The 26,870-nt window shown below is 46.3% G+C and overlaps 1 protein-coding gene across 1 annotated transcript in view; it reads right to left on the bottom strand.

Moving 5' to 3' along the window:
• Positions 1–7,862, bottom strand: part of PDYN (prodynorphin) — a 33,399-nt gene extending 25,537 nt beyond the window's left edge. The window contains exon 1 of the mRNA XM_083619148.1: positions 7,605–7,862. Coding sequence (XP_083475274.1) covers positions 7,605–7,630 — 26 coding nt within the window. The 5' untranslated portion in view covers positions 7,631–7,862. The remainder of the gene's footprint in view (positions 1–7,604) is intronic.
• Positions 7,863–26,870: the final 19,008 nt, after the last annotated feature.

The following is a 26,870-nucleotide window of genomic DNA, read 5'->3' as shown; positions in this document are numbered from 1 at the left end:
AACAACTGTTTGTTTTCTTCTCTGGATCACGCTATGCATGCCGCAACACGCATTGATTCTTTTGGGGGAGGTTGTTACGAAAAAGGAGCAATGCTGCTGAGTGCTCCAGATGGCTGGAAAGCCAAACAGGATGTTTATGTTTTGGGACTGTACCGTGGGAACAAGGAACAGTCTATTATGTGCTCTGAGCACCGGATGTTAGCTCAGAGTGTCACATGACCCTGTACTGGAAGTACATGGGTGGAGTTATTCTCTCTCTGCAGCTGGGTATCAGAGGGTGCAGACATGTTGTTCTCTGCACTGAGGAAAGACAGAAATAAAGGCATGTAAATACATTTCTGTCTGTCTCTTTCCCCTCCCTGGGGATGGCAGGGAGTGAGGGAGGAGGAGAGTGGCTGTGTTCTTCTCACGTTTGAAGAAGGATCGGCCGATAAAGACCTCGCCTTGTCTTGCCGGGAGTCGCTGACGGGGGAGGCCAACAAGAAATCAAGCCGGGCACCTGGATAGAGTGCCAAATTCCTCTGACTGACTGTTGGATGGATGGAGGGGGGCATGGGCGTAGCCAGGATTTTTGTTATGGGGCAGAACCTCAGATTTGTATTCATTTGTATTTATTTTTGCTTATGGGGGGGCAGTTGCCCCCCTTGGCTACGCTCGGGGGGGGGGGACCACAGGAAGGAAACAAGGTTGGAAGAGGACCTCAGTCAGGAAAAGCTTGGGGGATACTGATTTAGAGGAGCCCTTAGTAGACGATTCTGAGCAGATGAACCAATGGTCTGAGTCAGTAGAAGACATGGGTAGACAAACTAAGACCCAGGGGCCGGATCCGGCCCAATTGCCTTCTCAGTCCAGCCCACGGACGGTCCGGGAATCAGCATGTTTTTACATGAGTAGAATGTGTGCTTTTATTTAAAATACATCTCTGGGTTATTTGTGGGGCATAGGAATTCCTTCAATTTTTTTTCAAGATATAGTCCAGCCCGCCACAAAGTCTGAGGGACAGTGGACTGGCCCCCTGCTGAAAACATTTGCTGACCCCTAGTATAAGACATGTCTTGGGGTGGGATTTGGGCTGGAAAGAGGTGCAGAAGGGGAAAGGTTATATTCTGCACAATGCACTCCTGATCCAGTTCAGAACCCCTCACAACCAGTGCCAGATTTACGTATAAGCTAAACAAACTATAGCTTAGGGTCCCTTTCTCTTGGGGGGCCCCCAAAAAATAAATGGGAAAAAAACCTGGATGCACATTTCCAAAACATAAGATAAAAAACAAATAAAATAAAACCTACATACACAACAGCGTTTTGTGTTGTGTAGGCTCCTGTTTGTTATGTGCAAATGGCTTTAGATACCTATTAGGTCCATAAATTACCACATGGCATATATTCAACACAGAAAACAGTGACAATTTGTTGTTGACAAAGGACAGCTGGACATATAAAGGGCCCCATTACCTTCAGTAGCTGAGGGCCTCATCGTACCTAAATCCGGCCCTGCTCACAACTGCTTTTTTAAAATAAAAGAAAACAGAAGCAGCTTGGGACAAGCACACTCAAAACAAAACAAAAAGCCCTAACATTTGAGAAAGCCCTAATTTTACACTGGGCTTTTACACGGCGGTGTCTCAACAGGTGCGCCCACAATTTTGCTGCATGAATATTGGTAGATGCTGAACTGCTAAACTTTCCCCCCACATTTTAATTTCTGGAAACGCAGCTTGGGTTTGAGAAAACCCCGAAGTGGATGATGCCCCATGACTGAGCTTGACACCTCTGGTGTCAAGCCGGGAAACGAAAACGGACAAGTGTGTTTGTGTGTGGATTAATGTATCTGCAGCACTGGAGAGAGCACCCACAACACAGCATAAAATAAACACTCTTTTTTAAAAAGGAAAAAAGACCACATTGCAGGGAAAGGTTGAAGGCATCACCGTAAGAGATTTCATAAAGTTCACTGGTGTTTACCGCTTTTTTATTATTATGGCTTTTTAAAGTGGTCAGAAGAGCACTTTTCTCAGGTAAAAATAACATATTGAATCTGGGGGTGGGGGCAGGAAATGCAATTTGTTCGCAATGGAAATGCTGCTTTGGGGAAACGCTTGAGAATCACCCCCCACCCTCAGTGAAAATGGAGCAATATTTGCCCTGCTTTTATTGAAAACATTTGAGAACTCTGTCCAGAAAAAAGCAACTAAAGCAAAGTGGTAATGAGAAGCAATAAAAACATTGCAGAGTCTTCCATATTCTGACAATTGTATATGCCTGGCTTCATCAACCTCGTGCTCTCCAGATGTGTTGGTTGTGTTATAGGATTTATAAGGTCTTAAATATATAAATACACACACACACATACACACACCGTATTTTTCGCTGTATAAGACGCACCAGACCACAAGACGCACCTAGTTTTTGGAGGCGGAAAACAAGAAAAAAATATATTCTGAATCTCAGAAGCCAGAACAGCAAGAAGGATCACTGCGCAGCAAAAGCAGCAATCCCTCTCGCTGTTCTGGCTTCTGGGACAGCTGCGCAGCCTGCATTCGCTCCATAAGACGCACACACATTTCCCCTTACTTTTTAGGAGGGAAAAAGTGAGTCTTATAGAGCAAAAAATACGGTATATAATAGTTGTTCATAAATGTACAAGGCAAACACATACATAAGTATATAAACCATGTGTCTGAAATAGTACAGAAGAACAATCCTGAAGCCATTTTGACTCTCTCAAATTGACCTCAAATCTTTCTCTGCAAGGAGGAAGGAAATGGGGAAAGCTTTCCAGTTGTCTTTGGACTGTAAGGGCTTACACACCTCCCTGTAAATACATTCTGGCAAGTGGAGCCGACAGAAGATGAAGTCCAAAACATCTGGAAGGCACTGAGATGGCGAAAGCCTGCTTATTGACTCAGCATCCATGTTGGACTTTATGGCAATAAGGGTTGTTCAACAGTGACCACCTTGGAAGTGGCAGACTTTTCTAAACAGAGGTTGGATGGTCATATGTCTTGTATGATCTAGTTGAGATTCCTGCATTGCAGGGAGTTAGACTAGATCACGGGTAGGCAAACTAAGGCCCTGGGACCGGATCCAGCCCAATTGTCTTCTAAATCCGGCCCACAGACAGTCTGGGAAGCAGCGTGTTTTTACATGAGTAGAATGTGTGCTTTTATTTAAAAGGCATCTCTGGGTTACAGTGGTACCTCAGGTTAAGTACTTAATTCGTTCCGGAGGTCCGTACTTAACCTGAAACTGTTCTTAACCTGAAGCACCACTTTAGCTAATGGGGCCTCCTGCTGCCGCCGCACCGCCGGAGCCGATTTCTGTTCTCAACCTGAAACAAAGTTCTTAACCTGAAGCACTATTTCTGGGTTAGCAGAGTCTGTAACCTGAAGCGTATGTAACCTGAAGCATATGTAACCCGAGGTACCACTGTATTTGTGGGGCCTGCCTGGTGTTTTTACATGAGTAGAATGTGTGCTTTTATTTAAAATGCATCTCTGGGTTATTTTTGTGGAGCATAGGAATTCATTCATATACCGTATTTTTCGCTCTATAACACGCACCTGACCATAACACGCACGTAGTTTTTAGTGGAGGAAAATCCGTAGGCATGCCACCCGTAGGCATTCCCTCCATAACACGCACAGACATTTCCCCTTCCTTTTTAGGAGGAAAAAAGTGAGTGTTGTGGTGCAAAAAAGACAGTATATTTTTTCAAAATATAGTCCAGCCCCCCACAAGGTGTGAGGGACAGTGGACCTGGCCCCCTGCTGAAAAAGTTTGCTGACCCCTGGACTAGATGACCGTCGGGGTCCCTTCCAATTCTACAATTCCGCGTGGTATTTTAGTAGCCTAAAATGGGAGGGGGAAGAAACTGCCCTGATTTATTAGGGTTTCCATGTCTGGCTTTCTAGAGGTGATCTGTATTGGCCACCTGTTATGCTATATTGTTTTATTTGCCTCGGCTTTTATGATGTAAAAAAAATTGATTTGAAGTTGCAGAGAATGTATTGTTTTGGGCGCTTGGGAAAGGGTGTGACCGCAGAGCCCTGGTTTTCAAGAGACTTTTCTTTATGGAAATACACAGCACGACACACAGCAAACATGGGAAGAGCCCCACTGGATTCGACCAAAGGCTCACCTTCTCCAGTCACACGCTGCCGGGGGGGCGTCTCCCACCACTGTTGTGTCCCTTGGGCAGGGGTACACTGCTTTTGGACATGGAGGTTCCACTGAGATAACTTAGCTAATGGGAGACTTATCCTCCATGAATTGTTCTGTCCATTTGGAATATACCGTATTTTTCGCTCTATAGGACGCACCTTTTCCCTCCTAAAAAGCAAGGGAAAATGTGTGTGCATCTTATGGAGCGAATGCAGGGGGGAGGCAGGCGGGAAAAGCCCCCAAGAGCCGCACACAAGCTCCGTGCGGCTCCTGCGGGCTTTTCCCCAGGAGGGAGAAGGGAATGACTGGCCGCGTCAGTCCCTTCTCCCTCCTCATAGAAAAGTCCGCAGGAGCCGTGTGCTCCTTAAAGGGTGTGCGGCTCGTGTGGGCTTTTGTGGGAGATGGGGGAGTTCCCCCACCTCCCGCAAAAGCAGGGAGAAGGCCTGTGCACTGCTCCCAGAGCTGGGGGGGGAATCATATTTTTTTCCTTGATTTCCCCCTCTGAAAACTAGGTGTGCCCTATGGTCAGGTGCGCCCTATGGAGCAAAAAATACAGTATATATACTTTGGACAGATAAAATTTAAGTAAAGATCACAAGTGGTCTGCCAGGGCAAAGACAGTTTTCTGAAGTCGAAATCTCCATTGCTGATGGTTCTTTTGGTGATAATTTCTCTTTGTATGTGTAGCTAGGGATACGGTACTGAATATATAGCTAGTGACGAAAATGAGAAATGAGAAATGGACCTTCTATGAATACCATTTCTAGAGGTGGGAGGTGAGGATGCGGGGGACAGATAGCTTTGCTCCCTAGGGATTTTTTTAAGCCCTCTGAGTCACAGGGAGGAGGACAGTAGTCTCCAGGAATTCGCCTTGTGCAGGAGAATGTCCCAATCAGCACTGGATTTAGGGCGGTGCAGACAGCTCCCTCGCAGAGGGCGCCGAGCCAAGGGGTTGCAAAATTGAGACGCTCCATCATTGCGAAGATCAATTTGGGGGCGCCAGATTTTGGGCTCGCTCAGGGTGCCATACTACCAAAGATTACCAAAGTCCCCCTCCCAATGGATTCTGCCCCCAGATGGCTCTTATTACAGAAACAGCGTTGTGAATGAGCAGCAAAGATTTGCAAATCAGTGAAGAAAGCAGATTACATTCTCACCCTCTTGGAATTAACCCAGTTTGGTTTGCCTTTGTGGCAAATGGGAGCACGATATGAATCAAAGCTGTCAACGTTTCCCTTTTTTTAAGGGAAATTCCCTTATTCCGAATAGGATTCCTCGCAAGAAAAGGGAAAAGTTGACAGCTATGCATAGATACGATCCATCTCTTATCATTGCCTGCCTGTTGCTACATTTGAAGAATCTGCCATGAGTTGTTTCGAAGGTGTCCCAAAATGGTTCAAGGAGCACACCCCAAAAATATATATAAAAGAAACACACACACACCCTTTTATCTCCCCTTTTGTTTCTACGCCATCCCTCTTTCTAATGAATCCCCAGGTGTACCAAGGGGTTGGCTAGCTTGGCCCCCACCAAAAGTGCAGGCCTAGAGGGCAGCACAAAGGAAGGAAGATGGGGAGAGCTGGAGATTTTCAAAGGAGCAAGGGATGGTGGAGGTGCCAATGCAGGTTGCCAAGGGAGCGCTGATACAACTGCTTGCCAAGGGGGCAAGGGAGCCAAGGTGTGCCTCTGATCCCCAGTCTTCCACACCCTGGTGCCAGTTGAGTGGCATCGTAGTCCCAAACATCTGGAGAGCACCCGGTTGGCAAAGGCTGGACCACAGGGCAAAATTCCTGTTCATTCCAATAGGAATTGTGCAAGAGAACTTCCCAGTGCAATGTTGGTGCACAAAGCATCACCCATTCCCACCACCCTTCTGAGTAATACCCCACCCTCTCACTATATATAAGGGTCTGGTGGCTTCTGTTTCAGTGTATCTGAAGAAGTGTGCATGCACACGAAAGCTCATACCAATAACAAACTTAGTTGGTCTCTAAGGTGCTACTGGAAGGATTTTTTTTTTATTTTGTTTCGACTACGGCAGACCAACACCTGTAACTAAAGCATCCTTCGTTTTCACCCTTTTAAACGGCTTCTAGACAATCAGCCTTGAGGCTGCTCTGTCAAATCCAGTGGACTGGGAAACAATAGCAGAGCTAGAGAAAAGGGAGAGGTAAGCTGCGGTCTTGGATGTGTCTCCTCAGAAGTAAACCCCATTTAGTTCAATGGAGCTTACCCCCAGAGGCTAGGACCAAAACAATGGCTTCGAGTTACAAGAGGGGAGATTCCGACTAAACATCTGTCTGAAGGAAAGAGCTGTTCCACCATGGAACAGGCTCCCGCGAAAGGTGATGGACTCTCCTTCCTTGGAGGTTTTTAAGCAGAGGTTGGATGGTCATCTGTCATGTATGATCTAGTTGAGATTCCTGCATTGCTGGGGGTTGGACTAGATGACCTTGGGGTCCCTCCCAACTCTACAGTTCTATGATTCTATGATAGTTAAGTGCACACAGGACTGCAGTCATAAGTGCTTTAAGCTGCCAATCAAACCCCAGTTACCAAGCCGTAAGCCCCACTGAATTTTATGGGACTTACTTCTGAGCAGAACTGTGCTGTTAAAAGTCCCATTGACTTCAGCAGGCGTGTGCCCGAAATCAAACTGATTCGAGTTCTTAATTCTGTCTGGATTATGCCCACTATTTATTTCTCCTGGCAAAAATCACAAGAAATGCACACAGATTTTCTCCAGCAATAGAGGAAACCCCAATCAAATATGCCCACAGTTCAAAGAAATCACTTGTAGCAAACAAGCGAACCGGAAAGGAACTTTTGTGGTATGTAAAAAAATGCACATTCTTTAACAAAAAAAAAAAACCAAATAATTTTATCTCCTTTCCTTTCGGCTGAAAGTTAGGAATGCATGGCAACAAGGCTGATCTTAACGCACTGGCAAGATTTTCTTTGCTGGCTCCCCCTGAGTTGAAACTGATGCGTGCTTCGAAGTGGAATAGATATAATAAACAGGCAGAGTTCAGAAATCCATTGCTAAGGAATGGGGGTGAGTGGAGAATAGAGACTAATCTCTCTATATATATCATTTAATTGCTTCTGCTTTTCGCAGTTGATTCTTTTCGCCGTGCAGTCTCACACGCACCTACTCAGAAGCAAGCCCCGCTGAGTTTCAGTGGGACTTACTCTCAACTAAGTGTGTGGGTGTGCCGAATCGGAGCCCTGCTGAACGCAAAGCGGGCAAACGCCGCCAGATGAAAGAGCGTTCCCTGTTTGCCAGTGGCGAAATTGAGATATGAAACGGGTATGAAAAGGCATAAATCAATGGCTGGAGAAAGAAAGAAGGGTTTTGAGGAGGACAAAGGATTGCACAGCAGCCGGCGTGGAAAAGGAGGCGAATGACACACAGAAAGAGGAAAAAGTGAAGGTGTTACCTGCGGAAAGAACTCCCAAAGTTCATGGAGACGCTTCTTCAGAGAGTTGGCCTCAGGTGGGTTTTCTGGGCAGGACGCGAAAGTTGCAGGTTCCTCTTGCAGGTGTGCGCGCAGCCTTCTTTGCGCTTTAGTTCATCCTTGGGGGGCGGCCGATGGAGCGGCGGCGAAGGTGCTGCGACCCCTTCTTTGCTTCGCAGCTCGGGTTCTTTCTTCCCCCTTTTGCAACGAGTTCCTCCCCTTGCCCGTCTTTTTATTGACACGCCGCCGCCTCCTGCCACACAGCCCCAGCGCAGCTCAAGCTCTCCCGAGCCAATAGGGGAAGACGGAAGCTCTGAATAATGAGAAGCATCATCCGGCTCTTCGACACCTCCATGGGGGAGAAAGGAAGGGCACCAGCAGATCCTTGCTAGAGAGACTTTCTGCAGGAGTCGGGGGGCAGCGGGAAAGAGCTGGCGAGGCACAAACTTCATTCTCCAAAACAAAACCCCTGCATGTCAGAAGCAATTCCCTCTCAATGCATAGGGTGTCCATCACAATAAGGGCCCCTTCACACGTTACATTTCTTAGGCGACTACTACGGAGTTTTAAATCTATACCCCCAAAATGGCAAAAAAGGGGGGGACTGTGCAGTCCCTGCTAAAAGGACACAATCCTGGCAAACCCAGGTCAGTGAGAAATGTCCCCGAATGTGAAGAAAAAGAAATGCATATCCACAGACATTTGGGAAACCACAGCAAACTTGCTTTGGGAGATTAAGGGAACACTCGGGAGTTTGGGAGAGCCTTGCTGTTGCCCTCTGGTCCTGTTTGCAGGCATCCCATAGACATCCACTTGGCCTCTGTGAGATCAGGAATTATTATTATTATTATTATTATTATTATTATTATTAAAATACAGCAGTCTGTTAAACATTAAAAGCTTCCCTGAAGAGGGCTGCCTTCAGATGTCTTCTAAAAGTCTTCTGAAAGGAAGCTGGACTAGATGGGCCTTGGGCTATTCTATAATTATTTGGGGTTTTTTTTATTTAACAAATTTATATACTTTTTACTGTAAGTTTAAAAAAGCACACCCTCTAAGTGGTTTACAATAATATAAAATAAGCATTAAAATGATAGATCAAAGCAGGCAGTATAAAAATTTTAAAGTTGATTAAAATCAACAGGAGCTTAAAAAAAAAAATACAGCACATATAATTTTTTACAGGTCCCTGGCTAGGCTTTCATGAATAAAAAACTTCCAAGTAGGCATCAAAAACAGTACAGGCAGGGTTAGGGTTAGGGTTAGGGTTAGGGTTAGGGTTAGGGTTAGGGTTAGGGCAGGGAGTTCCAAAGATCGATTTCTTACAAAAGGGGAATGGGTTTTATTTGACACCTGTAGCAGTGACAGTGCCGCAGATCAAAGCAGTCGAGCGGGCATATCTGGGATAAGGTAAACACATGGAGACTCAAGGAATTGGTGCATTGAACCCAGCTTTGTCTTCTCTAGCCAGAAGCATCTCCCAGAATCTAAAGCAGAGGGTCCGTTCCACTCTCTTCCCTCCCACTGACCCTTTTAATGGGTGGTAGTATCAGGCAGCATCTTAAAAAGCAGAGACATCACCTTGCCAACAAAGGTCCATATAGTAAAAAGCAGAGACATCACCTTGCCAAAAAGGTCCATATAGTAAAAGCTATGGTTTTCCCAGTAGTGATGTATGGAAGTGAGAGCTGGACCATAAAGAAGGCTGATCACCGAAGAATTGATGCTTTTGAATTATGGTGCTGGAGGAGACTCTTGAGAGTCCCATGGACTGCAAGAAGATCCAACCTCTCCATTCTGAAGGAAATCAGCCCTGAGTGCTCACTGGAAGGACAGATCCTGAAGCTGAGGCTCCAAGACTTTGGCCACCTCATGAGACGAGAAGACTCCCTGGAAAAGACCCTGCTGTTGGGAAAGATGGAGGGCACAAGGAGAAGGGGACGACAGAGGACGAGATGGTGGGACAGTGTTCTCAAAGCTACCAGCATGAGTTTGACCAAACTGTGGGAGGCAGTGGAAGACAGGAGTGCCTGGCGTGCTCTGGTCCATGGGATCACGAAGAGTCGGACACGACTAAATGACTAAACAACAACAACAATCAGGGAGCTTTTGCATGGAAGCCCTGTGCTTTGCTACTCAGCTGTGACTTGTCCCTCTTTGTTGCAGCAAATGCACGACAAGCACAAATGTTTCTGCCATGCTGCAGAGTGCGTGAGTGAGTTGGCTCTCGAACCAGCTTTGCACACTGCAAAATCCCTACGTGGAAAGTGCCTAAAACCTGCAGGCAGAACCCATCACGTCTAAAAATTGTCACATGCCCTTTCTGAAGCAAGAGCTGAACAGAGCTTGAACTGTCTGGTAGATAAATTAACTGAAAGCAAACGGAACACAGCATTTATCCAAGCGGCGCTGCCTGTCACACTGCATGCAGTGAAAGTCTATACACGAGATTGTCAGATCTGCACAAATTCAAACTTGAAAGTGGGCATTTAGTGGTCCTGGCCACCAAAGTTTCAAAATCAGGCTGCTTTAACACCGTCAAGCGAGCCTAAGCCAGGCATGTCCAAAGTCCATTTCAGGGGCCTAATCCAGCCCGCCGGTCGATTTAATCTGGCCCCCTTGGCAGTATATGTCCTGGGATAAAATCCTTAAAAAAAGCTCAACAGCATTGGTCGGCCCTCACGCATGTTCACTTCATCAGGAAACCAGGCAGAGGGCCTTCTCAGTAGTGGCACCCGCCCTGTGGAACGCCCTCCCACCAGATGTCAAAGAGAACAACAACTACCAGACTTTAAGAAGACATCTGAAGGCAGCCTTGTTTAGGGAAGCTTCTAATGTTTGATGTATTACAGTATTTTAATATTTTTTTGGAAGCCGCCCAGAGTGGCTGGGGAAGCCCAGCCAGATGGGCGGGGTATAAATAATAAAATTATTATTATTATTATTATTATTATTATTATTATTATTATTATTATTAAATCTGGCCCTCTATGAAAAGGTTTGGGCACCCCTGGCCTAAGCAAACCAGCTTAGAATCTGCATTACATGAGAGATTCCTTCCTCCCCTTTTTTGCCTTTTGGCAATCTCTGAAAATGCTTTACACATAAGGTATTCAAATGCTCTTTTGCATTTCCGTCATCCAAATAGAGGAAGTGGACGGGCCACAGTTCTGAATCCACACCGTATATTTAAAGCACATTCAATGCATACGACTTCTCTCAAAGAATCCTGGGAACTATAGTTCACCCCTTCACAAAGCTACAGTTCCCAGCACCCTTAGCAAGCTTCACTTCCCAGGGAGAGTCTGCCGTGTAGCTCACTGGGTGACCTTGGGCCAGTCAACACCTCTCAGCCTAACCAACCTCACAAGGGTGTTGTGTTGATGCAATAAGTAGGGGGAGAACCGTTTATGCTACCTCAAGCTCCGAGGAGAAAAAGATGGGACACACACACACACACACACACACACACGCTATAAAAGATAATAATAATTTTAAGGGAGGGCATTCCATTCCATAAGCAGAAATCCTTGTGTTGGATTCTACCCTAGAATATGTTTCACTGTATGATCACGGGATGGGACGTGGGTGGCACTGTGGGTTAAACCACAGAGCCTAGGACTTGCCAATCAGAATTTCAGCGGTTCGAATCCCCGTGACGGGGTGAGCTCCCGTTGTTCGGTCCCTGCTCCTGCCAACCTAGCAGTTTGAAAGCATGGCAAAGTGCACGTAGATAAATAGGTACCGCTCCAGCAGGAAGGTAAACGGCGTTTCCGTGCGCTGCTCTGGTTCACCAGAAGCGGCTTAGTCATGCTGGCCACATGACCCGGAAGCTGTATGCCAGCTCCCTTGGCCAGTAAAGCGAGATGAGCACCACAACCCCAGAGTCTGCCACGACTGGACCTAATGGTCAGGGGTCCCTTTACCTTTATGATCACAGGGTGCTATATGGCGTATCATATAATCACAGAATTGTAGAGTTCAAAGGGAGCCGAAAGGTCATCTAGTCCAACCCCCTGCAATGCAGGAATCACAACTATAAAGAATCCCTGGCAGGAAGCCATCGAACCTCTGCTTAAATGCCTCCAACAAAGGAGAATCCACCACCATCTGCTCTGCTCTTGCCATCAGAAAGTCCTTCCAAACATCAGAGCGCACTCTTTTCCCTGTTTCGGTTTTGATCTGCCTTTTGTTGCTGTTGTCCTCTGCTCCGGGTTCAAGAGAGAACTGTACACAGATGGAAGTGATGGTCAGTTGGTGAAGGGCCCTGGGTGAGAGGCAGGGAAGGGGAGATGCCCCCAGGGTGAGAAGCTTGGGGAAGAAAGGGATGCTCCCAGGTGAGAGCTGGGAGAGCCAGTGTGGTGCAGTGGTTAAGAGCGGTGGACTCGTAATCTGGTGAACCGCTTTCGTTCCTCCACATGCAACCACTCCTCTACATGCAGCTGCTGGGTGACCTTGGGCTAGTCACACTTCTCTGAAGTCTCTCAGCCCTACTCACCTCACAGAGTGTTTCTTGTGGGGGAGGAAGGGAAAGGAGAATGTTAGCTGCTTTGAGACACCTTCGGATAGTGATAAAGCGGGATATCAAATCCAAACTCTTCTTCTTCCTCTTTTTCTGTTTGGTGCAAAAGTTGAGATATACCTGTGAAAGAAGACTTTTCTTTCTTTCTTTCTTTCTTTCTTTCTTTCTTTCTTTCTTTCTTTCTTTCTTTCTTTCTTTCAATGGCTTTGTGCTTAGCTCAATTTGTTATACACACACACACACACACACATATATATGAAATATTAGAGCACATTGATGCCCCGTTTCTAAAGCTGCCAAAAGATCAATACCAAACGCAGTTCAGCATTAATGGAAATAACAGGGTTACCGAAGGGATTAACACTGGGCTGGCTTCGTTTTCCCCTCTCCTTCGCTTTGTTCTCTCACTCTGCATGTGTTTGTGGGTGGGTGTCTATGTATGAGAGAGAGGAGGGGAATCCATTTACCTCCCCCTTGCCTTGACCTTCCGGAACGACGCGTGGGAGGTGCTCTCAACCGCGCCACCCACTCCTTTTGAAAAGCGTGGGCCGTCCATTATCCGCCATCCCATAAAACCTTGCATGCTGCCAGTGCTGGCCCTTCCCTGTCCACCCACATGCGTATCCACCCTGCTGCACCTGCCCCCTCCCTCGCTTCAATTCAGTCACTTCCTCTCCTTTCCATACACACATCATCATCCTATTGATAATTCACCTTGAGAGAGACACAATAACAATGAGAGGAAAATTCACCTTCTGCAGAGAAGGCATCTGTATGGTGGAGAAAGAAAGAGAGGAGAGGGAAAATGATAGAATCGTAGACTTGGAAGAGGCTGTGAGGGTCATCTAGGGCCACCTCTGCAATGCAGGAGTCTTTCTCCCAGTGTTGGACTCGAACTCAGGACAATCTCAGAGCTCTACTCACTGAGCTATCCAAGGTCTGCATCCAACACCTTGGAACTCCAAAATGCTGTCATGTGCCAGGTTTACATGTACAGTGGTTGTTGTTGTTTAGTCGTTTAGTCGTGTCCGACTCTTCGTGACCCCCTGGACCAGAGCACGCCAGGCCCTCCTGTCTTCCACTGCCTCCCGCAGTTTGGTCAGACTCATGTTTGTAGCTTCGAGAACACCGTCCAACCATCTCATCCTCTGTCGTCCCCTTCTCCTTGTGCCCTCCGTCTTTCCCAACATCAGGGTCTTTTCCAGGGAGTCTTCTCTTCTCAGGAGGTGGCCAAAGTCTTGGAGCCTCAGCTTCAGGATCTGTCCTTCCAGTGAGCACTCAGGGCTGATTTCCTTCAGAATGGAGAGGTTGGATCTTCTTGCAGTCCATGGGACTCTCAAGAGTCTCCTCCAGCACCAGAATTCAAAAGCATCAATTCTTCGGCGATCAGCCTTCTTTATGGTCCAGTGGTACCTCAGGTTAAGAACTTAACCTGAAACTGTTCTTTTTTAAAAAAAATATTTTTATTAAGAATTTAAACAAAACATATTGTCTTAAAACATACCATCTTTGATTCCCCCCCCCATTTCCCCCCACCCCATAAAATAACCCCCCTCCCCCCCCCTCACTTCCCTCAGTTCCAATCTCTGGTTTCTCTACAAATGCTATTCTCTGCATGTTACAAAACTATACAGATCCTTAATTTATCTGACTGATTATTGTCAATAAAAAGTCTGTGAGTGTTTATTCAAACCTGCCAAGGAGTCCAGTTCACTTTGTTGTTTCTTTAAGTACTTTGTAAAAGGTTCCCATTCATCTTTGAAATCACAGTTATCCTTGTCTCATAGTTTATGCGTCAATTTTGCCAATTCTGCATGGTCCATCAATTTCTCTTGCCATAGTTCTTTAGTCGGGATTTCCTCATTCTTCCATCCTTGTGCTATTAAGACTCTTGCTGTCGTTGTCACATACATGAATATATTATATTCCTTGGCAGGTCTTTTCCTACAATCTCTAACAGAAATGCTTCAGGTTTCTTAACAAATGCTAGATAGAACATTTTCTTCAATTCATTATATATCATTTCCCAAAACTTTTTAATTTCATTACACTCCCACCACATATGGTAAAATGTCCCCTCCTTTTCCTTACATTTCCCACACATATTTGAACTGGTTTTATACATTCTTCCTAACTGCACTGGTGTCATATACATCATCTTCATATAATTTTCTTTCAACAAAGAGCAATCTGTGAATTTTAAGTCAATTTTCCATAGCTTTTCCCAGTCTTCCAACATAATATTATGACCTATATCTTGTGCCCATTTAATCATAACTGATTTTACCTCTTCAACTTTCGTCTCCCAGAAACTGTTCTTAACCTGAGGTACCACTTTAGCTAATGGGGCCTCCCGCTGCTGCCGCCCCACAATTTCTGCTCTCATCCTGAAGCAAAGTTCTTAACCAGAGGTACTATTTCTGGGTTAGCGGAGTCTGTAACGTGAAGTGTCTGTAACCTGAAGCATCTGTAACCCGAGGTACCACTGTAATGCAAGCCTCTGTTTGGACACAAACGGTCATCACATGCAAGAGACACAAACAAAGATGGAGGCAAGAGGAGGTAAGGCCAGCTGTTAAAATGTCTGAAATTAAGAGTGCTAACGGGCCTAGAAGCAGTGCCCATTGGGACTGAAAGGCAGGAAGCCCAGACAGTAGGTGGAGTCAGAACCAATGTAGAATAATAGCAACATAGAATTGGAAGGGACCCCAAGGTTTAGGGATGTTTTTAATATTTAATGCTGTTTTTAACACTCAGTTGGGAGCCGCCCAGAGTGGCTGGGGAAACTCAGCCAGATGGGCGGGGTATAAATGGTAAAAAATTATTATTATTATTATTATTATTATTATTATTAACCTCCTGCGATGCAGGAATCTCAGCTAAAGCATCCATGACAGATGGCCATCCAATTTCTGCTTAAAAACCTCCAAGGGAGGAGAGTCCACAACTTCACAAGGGAGAAACATCTTCTCCCTGGTTGTAAGGAGGTGGCTGAGGGCAGGCAGTGTCTCATTTTGGACTACAGGTACCTCAGGTTAAGAACTTAATTCATTCCGGAGGTCCATTCTTAACCTGAAACTGTTCTTAACCTGAGGTACCACTTTAGCTAATGGGGCCTCCCGCTGCTGCCGCGCCACCATGTGATTTCTGTTCTCATCCTGAAGCAAAGTTCTTAACCCGAGGTACTATTTCTGGGTTAGCAGAGTCTGTAACCTGAAGCGACTGTAACCTGAAGCATCTGTAACCCGAGGTACCACTGTAATGGACCAGACTCCTCTGGCTACAGAGTCCTCCTCCTAATGCCAGATGTGTAGATGCAATGGATGGGAAATGCACTCTGCATATGCTCAGAGATGCCTTCTGGTTGTTGTTGTTTTTAAAAAAGAAACTTTAGTAATTTTGAAAATGAAGACGAAATACAGCAACACTGAACATACTGATACAAAACTGGAGGGAAGGAAAACTAGAATGGATAAGAAGGAGGGGAAGAAAAGGGGAAAGAACACTCTACATCAAGCATAGGCAAACTTGGCCCTCCCTCCAGATGGTTTGGAACTACAACTCCCATCATCCCTGACCACTGGTCCTGTTAGCTAGGGATGATGCGAGTTGTAGTCCCAAAACATCTGGAGGACCAAGTTTGCCTGTGCCTGCTCTACATTAATTCATGTGATGCAGTTTTCATAATCACAATCCAAGGCATCGAGAAAGCAATTTATCTTAACTGTCTGAAATACATCTCCACAAACTTCATTGGACCACTGGGCGTCTATGTTTGGTCTCTGTTGTATTGCTGCATATCAAAAAATTAGACCAAATAGCATAAAAATGATCTGATTTAGGTTCTCCCCTAGTTACTTTTCTTTGATATGTGAGAGGCTCAGAAATAGCTGTATCCCAGACTCTACCAAGCCAATAATCAATCAAGGGAGGTGAACAAGATTTCCATTGACAAGCTATTGACATTCTTGCTGCCATTAGAAATGGAAAGATCAGCATCTTATGAGATACTCTGGGATTAGAATTGCTTTCTATTGAAATCAAGGCCAAGGCTGGATCTGGTGTTAGTGATTGATGTGTGATTTGAGAGATACTGATAAAAAACCTTTATCCGAAAACTATATAAAACTTCACATTCCCGCCACATATGCATATATGTTCCAATAGCAAATTGCCAGTATAGTGGAGAGATATTTGATTTTGGAAAAGTGTACCAAGTTGGACCATAAAGAAGGCTGATCGCCGAAGAATTGATGCTTTTGAATTCTGGTGCTGGAGGAGACTCTTGAGAGTCCCATGGACTGCAAGAAGATCAAACCTCTCCATTCTTAAGGAAATTAGCCCTTAGTGCTCACTGGAAGGACAGATCCTGAAGCTGAGGCTCCTAGACTTTGGCCACCTCATGAGAAGAGAAGACTCCCTGGAAAAGACCCTGATGTTGGGAAAGACGGAGGGCACGAGGAGAAGGGGACGACAGAGGATGAGATGGTTGGACAGTGTTCTCGAAGCTACCAGCATGAGTTTGACCAAACTGCGGGAGGCAGTGGAAGACAGGAGTGCCTGGCGTGCTCTGGCCCAGGGGGCCACGAAGAGTCGGACACAACTAAATGACTAAACAACAACAAAAAGGGTGCAGTCAAGGAGGAGGAGCAGCAGTTGGGAGGAGAAAGCTGCACAGAGGAGGGTGAATCAAAGGAGAATTGAGGGGTCACACATTCCACATCAAGCCAAGGTACAGATGCCCACCCCCCTGAGACCCCACAACTGAAGCATCAGACTAGAAAGCAGGAGAAAACCTCCCTTCACTTGGTTAGGAGAAGCAGGGCCAGTTCCAGTGCTACTTGAGTGCCCGTCCCTGAGCGACACTTATGGCTCGATGGGCAGATGTCCCTCTCCACCCTCATCGACTGAGATGTTATCCAGTCCCTACGAAAGGGTCTTGGGTGGCCATCTGCCTTGACTGAGCCTATGCAAACTCCACTGGAGTAGCTCTCTCTTCCTGGATCAGGGCAAGACGTGAACCAGGATTGGGAGGCAGTGGAAGACAGGAGTGCCTGGCATGCTCTGGTCCATGGGGTCACGAAGAGTCGGACACGACTAAACAACAACAATACACCGGCCTCCAATACAGCCTAAGTATCCTTTTTAGAGTGGATTCTTAAATCCTAGAAGATATAGTTTTTAATTTACCCAAATGGATTGATTCCATTTATGTTCATCAATCTGTCATTTAGGTTCACCCTCTCAGGATATCTTAAGACCCTGCAAGGAGCCCATTGCCTGGCTTCTTAGCTATTTGTAAATACTGGACACCAAGCCTTTAGCATTCACAGATATTTGAGCAATTAAGGATTCAAAAGTAGTTAGAGAACATAAACAACCTCCTTTATGAGCTAGCGATTTAGCAAATGTAGTCGTTTGAATTAACTGAATCCATATTCATGTTTCCTTTTTTTCATTTAGGGCAGTTGTGGAAATAGAATGAGTATTAGAAGGAATATCCTTAATTCTATAAAAGTATTAAGTCTCTGAACCATTACAGAGGAGAGTAATTTAGCATCTATAAGGTGGTATGACCCCAACCCCGGAGACTCAGTATTTGGTTTGGGCAGTAACACAATTCTTGAAGATTTACATGAGGAATGGATCACAACCCCAGCCAGAATACTGTTAAATGGTAAAGTCAAATAAGGCAATAAATCATCACAAAATGCCTTATAAAAATCCCCAGGAAATCCATCTGGCCCCAGAGATTTGCCCTTTTTTAGAATCCCCTCATAGAATCATAGAGCTGTAGAGTTGGAAGGTACCCCAGCGGTCATCTAGTCCAACCCCCCTCAATACCAAAATCTCAGCTGAAGTATCACAGATTTCCTCCTCAGAGATAGCCCTGTTCAAAAAGTTCCTATGATCTTCTGTGAAGATTGGAATAGCAGTCTGAGCAATATATGAGTAGATAGCCTCTGGAGATGGTGAATAATAGGAATATAAAGTAAAGGGACCCTGACCGTTAGGTCCAGTCATGGACAACTCTGGGGTTGCGGCGCTCATCTCGCTTTACTGACCGAGGGAGCCAGCATACAGCTTCTGGGTCATGTGGCCAGCATGACTAAGCCACTTCTGGCGAAACCAGAGCAGCGCATGGAAATGCCATTTACCTTACCGCCGGAGTGGTACCTATTTATCTATTTGCACTGGTGTGCTTTCGAACTGCTAGGTTGGCAGGAGCAGGGACCGAGCAACGGGAGCTCACCCCGTCGTGGGGATTCAAACCGCCAACCTTCTGATTGGCAAGTCCTAGGCTCTGTGGTTTAACCCACAGCGCCACCCACATCCCTCAATAGGAATATAGGTTGTGGTGGGGGTTTTTTGAAAGCGTATATAAATTCTTTGCTAATTGAAGGAGCGTCATAGATCAAAGCACCTTGAGATGATCGGATACAATGAATTAAATTCCTGGATCTCCGTTTCTTCAAGGCATGAGTTAGCAACCCAGGTGCCTTATTGCCAAACTCATTGTAACCACTTCTTGTGTACACCAGGGTCCGAAGAATGTCGCCTGTCTCTAAAGTTGGCAATTCTGCTTTTTTAGCTTGCAGGCATCTAAAGACGGAGTACTGGCAATTTTGTGCACATTTTCTTTCCAGGTTTTTTGAGGAACCTAAATGGTACAGCCCTGCATGCAGAAGGTCCCAGGTTCCATCCCTGGCAGAGGAGACAGATCCCTGCTTAAAACCCAGCACAGCCACCTCCAGTCACCCACGTAATCCTCAGCTAGATGGGCCAATGGCCTAACTCAGTACCAGGCAGCTTCCTCTGTTCAGGGATGCTGCATTTGCAAGTTTCTGCATCGTAGAACCCGCATTGAGCAAGGAAGCTGAACTTAGATGCTCTCCGTGGCTCCTTTCAGCTTGCCAATCCATTGAGTTCAACTCAGCAGGCAGAGATCACCCTCCCTCCATGCTCGTGGACACAATGCAACATGATACAGTGCCTCCAAATCTCCCTCTTGTTATTCCCCCCCTGCAAACTTCTAGCGTCCCTGATTTCCAAACCTGTTTTCCATTTTGAGTGCCTCCTGTTGAAAAGGCACAAAAGGGGCCGCTTTTTTTGTCGTTAGCCTGCCTGATAAGGCCCTTTCTGCCTTCAAATGAGGGCATTCAGCTGAAATGAAATCCTCACTCTCCAAGGCTCCCATCTCAGGCTAGATCATGAATAGGTCCTGAGTTTGGGCCTTTGATTCCCTTTGTACGCGCCTGCAATTACAGGAAGGCAGAAGTGCCGGTGTTGAGCTACAGAGAGCTGATTGCACTCACGTCAGGCAATCAAGTAACAAAACATGAGATCTGATCAGCTGCACCCACCAACCTTTGGAGCAGCCTGCAGGGAAGAGTTTTGAGAGCCCCTGGAGCTCCTGGTTATGAAAACCAGAGGTACTCCATTTTGTACTCCTAACCTAGAAACCCGCCATCTTCTCTGATCAGAAAAGAGCTGGATCAGCTCGACTGAAACCAGCATTCAGTGCACAACAACAGCCCGCCAGGGGCATTTGGAAAACTCATAAGCAGGAAATGAAGAAGGGAGACACCTCCTGTTGTGGGCACTCAGCATCATCTGGCATTACGGCTAGAAGAATGAAAATTAGCTGGCATTTTCCCAGGCTAATATCTCAATCTGCCTGGTTTCTTAGACAGCCACGTTTTTAATGGGCTCTGCTCCTGTGCCTTTGGTGATAACCGGAAGCAGGAAAGGTTTATCAGATTGTACTCGGCTCCATGCCAGGAGAAGGGTCACTTGTTGAATTTATGGTGCTTCTCAACCTGCTGTTAAGGATACAGAAGCATGGAGAAGATTTAAAATAAAAAATGGCAACCCTGTTTAATGCTAGAGAGCCAGTGTGGTGTAGTGGTTAAGAGCGGTGGACTCGTAATCTGGTGAACCGGGTTCGCTTCCCCACTCCTCCACATGCAGCTGCTGGGTGACCTTGGGCCAGTCACACTTCTCTGAAGTCTCTCAGCCCCACTCACCTCACAGAGTGTTTGTTGTGGGGAAGGAAGGGAAAGGAGATTGTGAGCGGCTTTGAGACTCCTTAAGGTAGTGATAAAGCGGGATATCAAATCCAAACTCTTCTTCTTCTAAATGAACTCTGAGGAGCTTTTGCCTCGGGGAAGATTCCTCCAGTAGCCCTTTGGGGACAGAAGGGAGAGTGGGAATCACTGCTTTCATTTAAAGTCTGTTCAAAGTCCCATGGGTCAGTCTTAAGAACTGATAAAGATCTGTGGGATCTGAGCCTGTGGGACATTTAGTCTACCATTTAGTCTACATTTAGTGGTCTCGCAGTGGCCACTGGGCACTTCTGGGAAGCTGAAGTAGACCATGTACAGGAACAGGCTTTCAATTGATTTTTTTAAATAAAAAACCCCTGAAAAACCATCATTGAACTCAGCCACTTTCAAGAATGGTGCGGGGAGGGGTCTGCTTAACCCTCCCCTCTCCCACCATGTATTTGTCAAAATCTCTGTTTATCTATCTCTGGGTTGCTATTCTCCAACAGGTGGGAAATTAATCTGGAAAGCAGGGATTGTTTTGTGCAGCCCTCAGGCTGTTGTTAAGGGATACTGAAGCCAGCCATGGGAAAAGTTCACAGCACAAAAAGGGCGGCAGCGGCAGAATCGCACACATACACTCCATGGTTTGTTTAATTAATATTCATACTAATGGAATAGTGTCTGTGATTCACTCTGACATTTTGCTGGGACAATGGCAATTAAGCACCAAGGCTGAAGATGAAGAATAAGCAGTAATGGCAAAGTTAAGTTCTCAACTTGATCACAGTTAAAAGCTTGGGGGGGGGGTGTTTAAGAATTAGCATAGACTCTGGGCTGGTGAGAAAGGAAGTAGGCGTTAATTTAACATCATGTCACATAGTAACTCTTGTCATCTTTTTTTATATATATAAAAAACCATCTCCATTTTGCCAGTGCCAAATGGCAAGCCCCAGAACTGTTGAGGCGGTTTTCAGAGCACTCCCAAGAAGTTTCTGTACCCATGAAGTATGCCTCTGAATAACCGTTGTTGGAGATCATGCATGGGAGAGGGCAATTCTATCTATGTCCTGCTTGTGGACTTCCAGGAAGCAATGGTTAGGCACTGCAGGAGACAAGAAGCTTGACTAGACAGGCCTTTTGCCTAATCTATCAGGGCTCTTATGCTATGTCCTTACATCATTGCTTTCTTTGCAGCTTTAAAAAATTTGTCTCATTTATTTATTTACCTACCTGACTTATGGGTGGCGCTGTGGGTTAAACCACAGAGCCTAGGACTTGCCGATCAGAAGGTTGACGGTTCGAATCCCCGTGACAGGGTGAGCTCCCGTTGCTCGGTCCCTGCTCCTGCCAACTTAGCCGTTTGAAAGCACGTCAAAGTGCAAGTAGATAAATAGGTAGGGAAGGTAAACGGCGTTTCCTTGCGCTGCTCTGGTTCGCCAGAAGCGGCTTAGTCATGCTGGCCACATGACCCGGAAGCTGTACACCAGCTCCCTCAGCCAATAAAGCGAGATGAGCGCTGCAACCCCAGAGCCATGACTGGACCTAATGGTCAGGGGTCCCTTTACCTTTACCTGACTTATACACCACTTTTCTGGATGTGATTGCCACTTCAAAGCAGCGTACGGAATCTCACAATATACAATATTATCTGGTTGCCCACTACAGAAACAGGACGGTGGACTTGCTAGACCCACCTCTGGACTCAGTTCACAAGGTTCAGGTACTTTGGGAGGGCGAACTTTTCCTACCAGTTTCCCAATTTCTACTTGTTGGACTCTTGAATGGCGTTTCAGGACCATGGACAGCAGCCCAGTCCTGATAAGGAGAAAGAGCCAAGAGCCTGTTTCACAAACATACACGATCGATCGCTCTTGGAGGGAGGCCTTGTCAGGCAATCAGGACACACAGGGACACGGGGACAAAGGAATCTCTCCAGGGCTTCAGCCCGACCTGGGAATGCTGGAGACTGAACCCAGAACAATTGAATGCAAAGCAGATGCTCCACTGCCGGGTTACGGCCTTTCTCATGGTTACACAACATCGTCTTTTAAAAGAATTGCAAAGGCTTTCATTGAATCCCTCTCATCCGCACAATGGGGAAAGCAGTTGCCAGAGTGATGTTTTGAAGTCTCCAAGAACTTGAGATCTAGAGAGGGACATATCCAGAGGCAGAGGGCAGATTTGGAGCAGGAAGAGCAAAAGTGTGTATGGTATCACATTGCGATCTACAAAAGAATTGCAAAAAACAATTCTGTGCACTTATATAGCACAATGTAAGCATCAAAAGCACATTGTAGGAAGAGAGAAGCATAGTGGTCCATCTAATCAAGCATCCTGTTTTCACAGTGGCCAACCAGATGCCCCCAAGCAGGACTCAGACTGGGTTCAAACCACTTGTGATTCCCAGCAGAATCACAATATTCAGAGGAATATTCCTATCCGACAGTGGAGAGGAATCATAGTCACATTGGGATTAGCTCAACCATCCTTGCAGCAGCCTTGAAAGAAAGGCAGGGGCTAAAAGAATAACTGGTTACCATCCACCATTAGCCTTTCATATATTTGTTTCACTTTTGTGGTTTTATTAGGTTTTCTGTGGTTGGCACCCATCTGTCTTGGGAGACAATGGAAAAGTGTGCCTTCGAGGGTCAAGTCAAACCATTGGAGAGTTTCAGTGCCTGCTGTGGCTGTAGAGACCGATATAGGAGAGACATGTTTAGTTGCAGCTGGGGCAGATGACGGCGTCCGGTTGTGCTGCTGCAGATGCACTATGGCGTTTCTTCTCTCTGTGCTCCTCCCAGCGGTTATTCGTCCTTTGGTTACTGCTATGGACACACAATCTGTCTGTCTGTCTGTCTGTCTGTCTGTCTGTCTGTCTGTCTGTCTCCAGGTACTGTGGCCGTGTTCCCCACATGGCAGGGTTGATGTTGCCAGCCTTCATGTCCCATGTGCAGACATCTTTGTAACACAGAGTTGGTCTGCCAATGGGCCTGGTGCCTGAAGCCAGCCTCCATAGAGCCCGTCCTTGGGGATCCTGCCATCTTCCATTCTGTAGACCTGACCAAGCCAGCATAGGTTAAAAGAAAAGAAAAGGTAAAGGACTCTTGGATAGTTAAGTCCAGTCGCGGACGACCCTGGGGTTGCGGCGCTTATCTCGCTTTCAGGTGGAGGGAGCCACTGTTTGTCCACAGACAGTTTTCCGGGTCATGTGGCCAGCAGGACTAAACTGCATCTAGTGCAATGGAACACCATGTCGGAAGCCAAAGCGCATGGAAACGCCATTTTACCTTCCCACCGCAGTGGTACCTATTTATCTACTTGCACTGGCATGCTTTCGAACTGCTAGGTTGGCAGAAGCTGGGACAGAACAATGGGAGCTCACCCCGTCACGGGGATTCAGTCAAGCCTGGTAGACCTTCATCTTGGTATTGTTAGCATCAATGCCAATACCTATTATGGCTGCATATAGATAATGGCACCATATATAAAAACAATGAAATTGTTTTTGGTATCCAAAGCAGTGTTAAGCCTCTTACTGGCACAATGATTTCTGCTTGTGCATTGCAGCTTCTCCCCCCACCTCACCCCCGTGAGCACCCTAAATCTGTTCTGGGGTTCCCCCAACTCTCCAAAGTGATTTTGAGAGAGTGCAAGCAGGAAAGGAAGGAAGTCTTATTGATCAAGTGGTTAACCTTGAGCTGACAGGACGTGCTAGTTGGATATGGCCCATTGTGAATACTTACAAATCCACAAATCTGCGCGCTAAACAATTTGCAAGAACGTGTTAGGAAAACAATATAGATACCCGGGAGGCAAATTGCTAACCTCTGTTGCAAAAAAATGGAAGGGAAAGAGTTGCTGCAAAAAGAGGTGCAAAAATATGTGGGAACCATCAAAGGAGGTCTGGATTAGAAAGGTTTGGCATGTAATGCTAAGAAATAAAGTTACAGCCTTTAATAAAATAGCACAGGGGGTTGGTCGCATTATCCAATCATGAGAAAGTTGGCAGCCAGTTATGGACTATTGGAACAGAAATAAATCACCAGAATCCATTAAGAGCAGGCTCTACCAGTGCTTTAGAATTCCTCAGCGGAAAACTCTGTTGCTTATAAAATGATATTTGGGTTAGGGGTGGGGTTTTTTTGCTTTTCAGCGCATGGAATAACTGCTTGTTTAATTCCCTTTTATTTTTTGTTTCCGGCTTTTCAACATCTGCTTCTTATTTGGGTAGCATATGTTTAAGGGTTGTTGATGTTTTTAAACCAAATCATAATTGTTATTACTTGGCATACTTGCATTTGTATGTTTATAGCTAAACTTTAAAGAGATACCCTTAGCACCAATTTCAAAATCATGATTTTTCACAACAGCTCAGCTGCAACACCACTTAAAAAAAGAAGAAGAACTCACAGCAAATCAGATTTGAGCTTACCAAGGAATTCAGTCTGGAGAGCCTCTGCAGCAGTTGGGTAAGAGTTTCCCCCAAAAGTTTAGTGCCCAGTGGATCCCGTGGGCCAACTAGAACCTGCTAGGATTCTTGCAAAAATTCTGATCCACCACAACAATGTTACTGGGCAGCCAGGATACATAAGAGACAAGATTCATGGAATGTACTGAGATTGTTGTGCACCTACATTTGTATTGTACACTTAGCCAATGTGATGGCTTCCAGATGTATTGGACTACAACTCCCATCATCCCTACCATTGGCTAGATTGTCCGGGGCTGATGGGAAGTGCAGTACACAACATATGGATGGTACTACATTGGCCATCCCTGATGTAAGTTAATGACTTTTTTTCGAATGCCATGTACGTGGGTAAGAATGCATGCTCATATCATTTAACAAAATTAGTAATGCTCTAACTGTTGAGAGGTCGTGGAGTCTTGCTTTATACATTTGCATTGGTGGGGCATGGAGAATTGTGGGAGAAAAGGTGGCCATGGAAGATCAAAGTTCATCTATGCTTCTTTGTGATTAGGGAAACCAGATCAGGGGAGCCAACACAGGGCTCTCAAAAGATCATGGGACTCAGGGCCATCTTACCCATAGGCACTAGGGGTGCGGGGCACCTGGGCGCTGGGCTCCCAGGGGTGCCAGGCCAAGAGTCCGGGGCTGAGATTTGGAGTCCAAGGATTGGGAAGAGCCGACAGCCGCTGCTGTGCAGAGCAGAGCCTGTCAGAGTGCCACAGCTGTTCTGCTGTGGGCAAATGAGGCGCTGAGGCAGCCAGCTGGCTCCACCCTCCTGCACACCTGGGATTGGCAGGCCATCAAGAGGGCCACACAGTGCATGCTGCTCACATGAGGCACCCAGCTTCGCTCAGTCACTGCCGCCACCTCAGGCTCCCCTGTTGGTGCTGAGGCGGCCGGCGAGGCCAGTTCTGCCATGCACACCTCCCCCACCCACGCTAAAAAAGAACTCTGAGCACCCTGGGGGACGGGGGCGCTGGGCAGATCTTTGCAACCTGGCACTGCATATGCTTAAGACAGCCTTGATTGGACTCCACTTCCCATGAGCCCCTGTCAGCACTCCCAATGGTCAGGAATGAGCCCAGTGCTAGGGCCAGGGTGCATGCCTGTTGCCTCCTTCTCAGCCACCCCCCAGCTGGAGGGCACTGTGAAAAGGACGTAGCAGCCCACAGCACCCTCCCTGCAAGCAGCGCCACTTGGAAAAGCAGCTCTGGGCCTGCAGAGGCCAGGGCACATGCCTGTTGCATCCTTCTCAGCTGCCCTCCAGCTGAAGGGTGCTGTGAACGATGCAATGGGGCAGGGCGCCGTGATGGGGCAGGCCCTCCAAAAACTGTGCCTGCAGTGACAGCTCCCTAAACACACACACACCATGCTACGCCACTGCTTTCACACACCCTTTCAAACACATGCATTTGGAGAGGAGAGAGAGAGAGAGAGAGAGGGAGAGAAGACTTGAAATACAGGACAAAAGTGTATCAGTACAGGACCCAGGGCTTTTGTTCACCCAGAACTTGTAGCATACCGGCAGCTGTTTAGTGCCATGATGCCCAGAGCTGCGTGTCGGAGGCTTCAGGCTGTATGCTGCTCATGGCTTTGTGTCGGAGACTGTGGGGCAGCGTGTCGGAGGCAATTTTGTAAATGCAGCCACAGCAACGCTCAACAACTTTGGCTCCCCACTAAAAATTGCTCAACAACTTAGGGTTGTCCGTAAAAAAAAAAAAGTGGGAGTTCCTGCACCTCTTTTTCGAGGAAAAAGCACCGACAGGACATAGCATTTTACATTAAAATACGGGACAACCCTGTATTATACAGGACAGTTGACAACCCTATGTGCAACTTCCATCAGTCTCCAACCAGCAGGTTGGTGGCAAGTGGAATCTAACAGTTTGAGGGCACCACAATGTCTTCCCCTGGTGTTGGCTTGATGGAAAGATGGAGATGATGATAGATGATAGATAGATGATAGATAGATGATAGATAGATAGATAGATGATAGATAGATAGATAGATAGATAGATAGATAGATAGATAGATAGATAGACTTTATTCGCATTAGCCAATGGCCATAGCAACATAGCTTGATGGAGAGATAGACCAATAGTCTGACTTGACACGAAGGCAGTTGGTGGACTGGATGAATCCCAAGCCAGAATTAAGATTGCCTGAATAAATCTCAACAACCTCAGATATGCAGATGACAGAACTTT

Source organism: Podarcis filfolensis (genome assembly GCF_964270895.1).
Source record: "Podarcis filfolensis genome assembly, chromosome: 6".
NCBI lineage: Eukaryota > Metazoa > Chordata > Lepidosauria > Squamata > Lacertidae > Podarcis > Podarcis filfolensis.
Note: the sequence above shows the minus strand (reverse complement) of the source record. Positions and strands in the feature narration are given on the sequence as shown.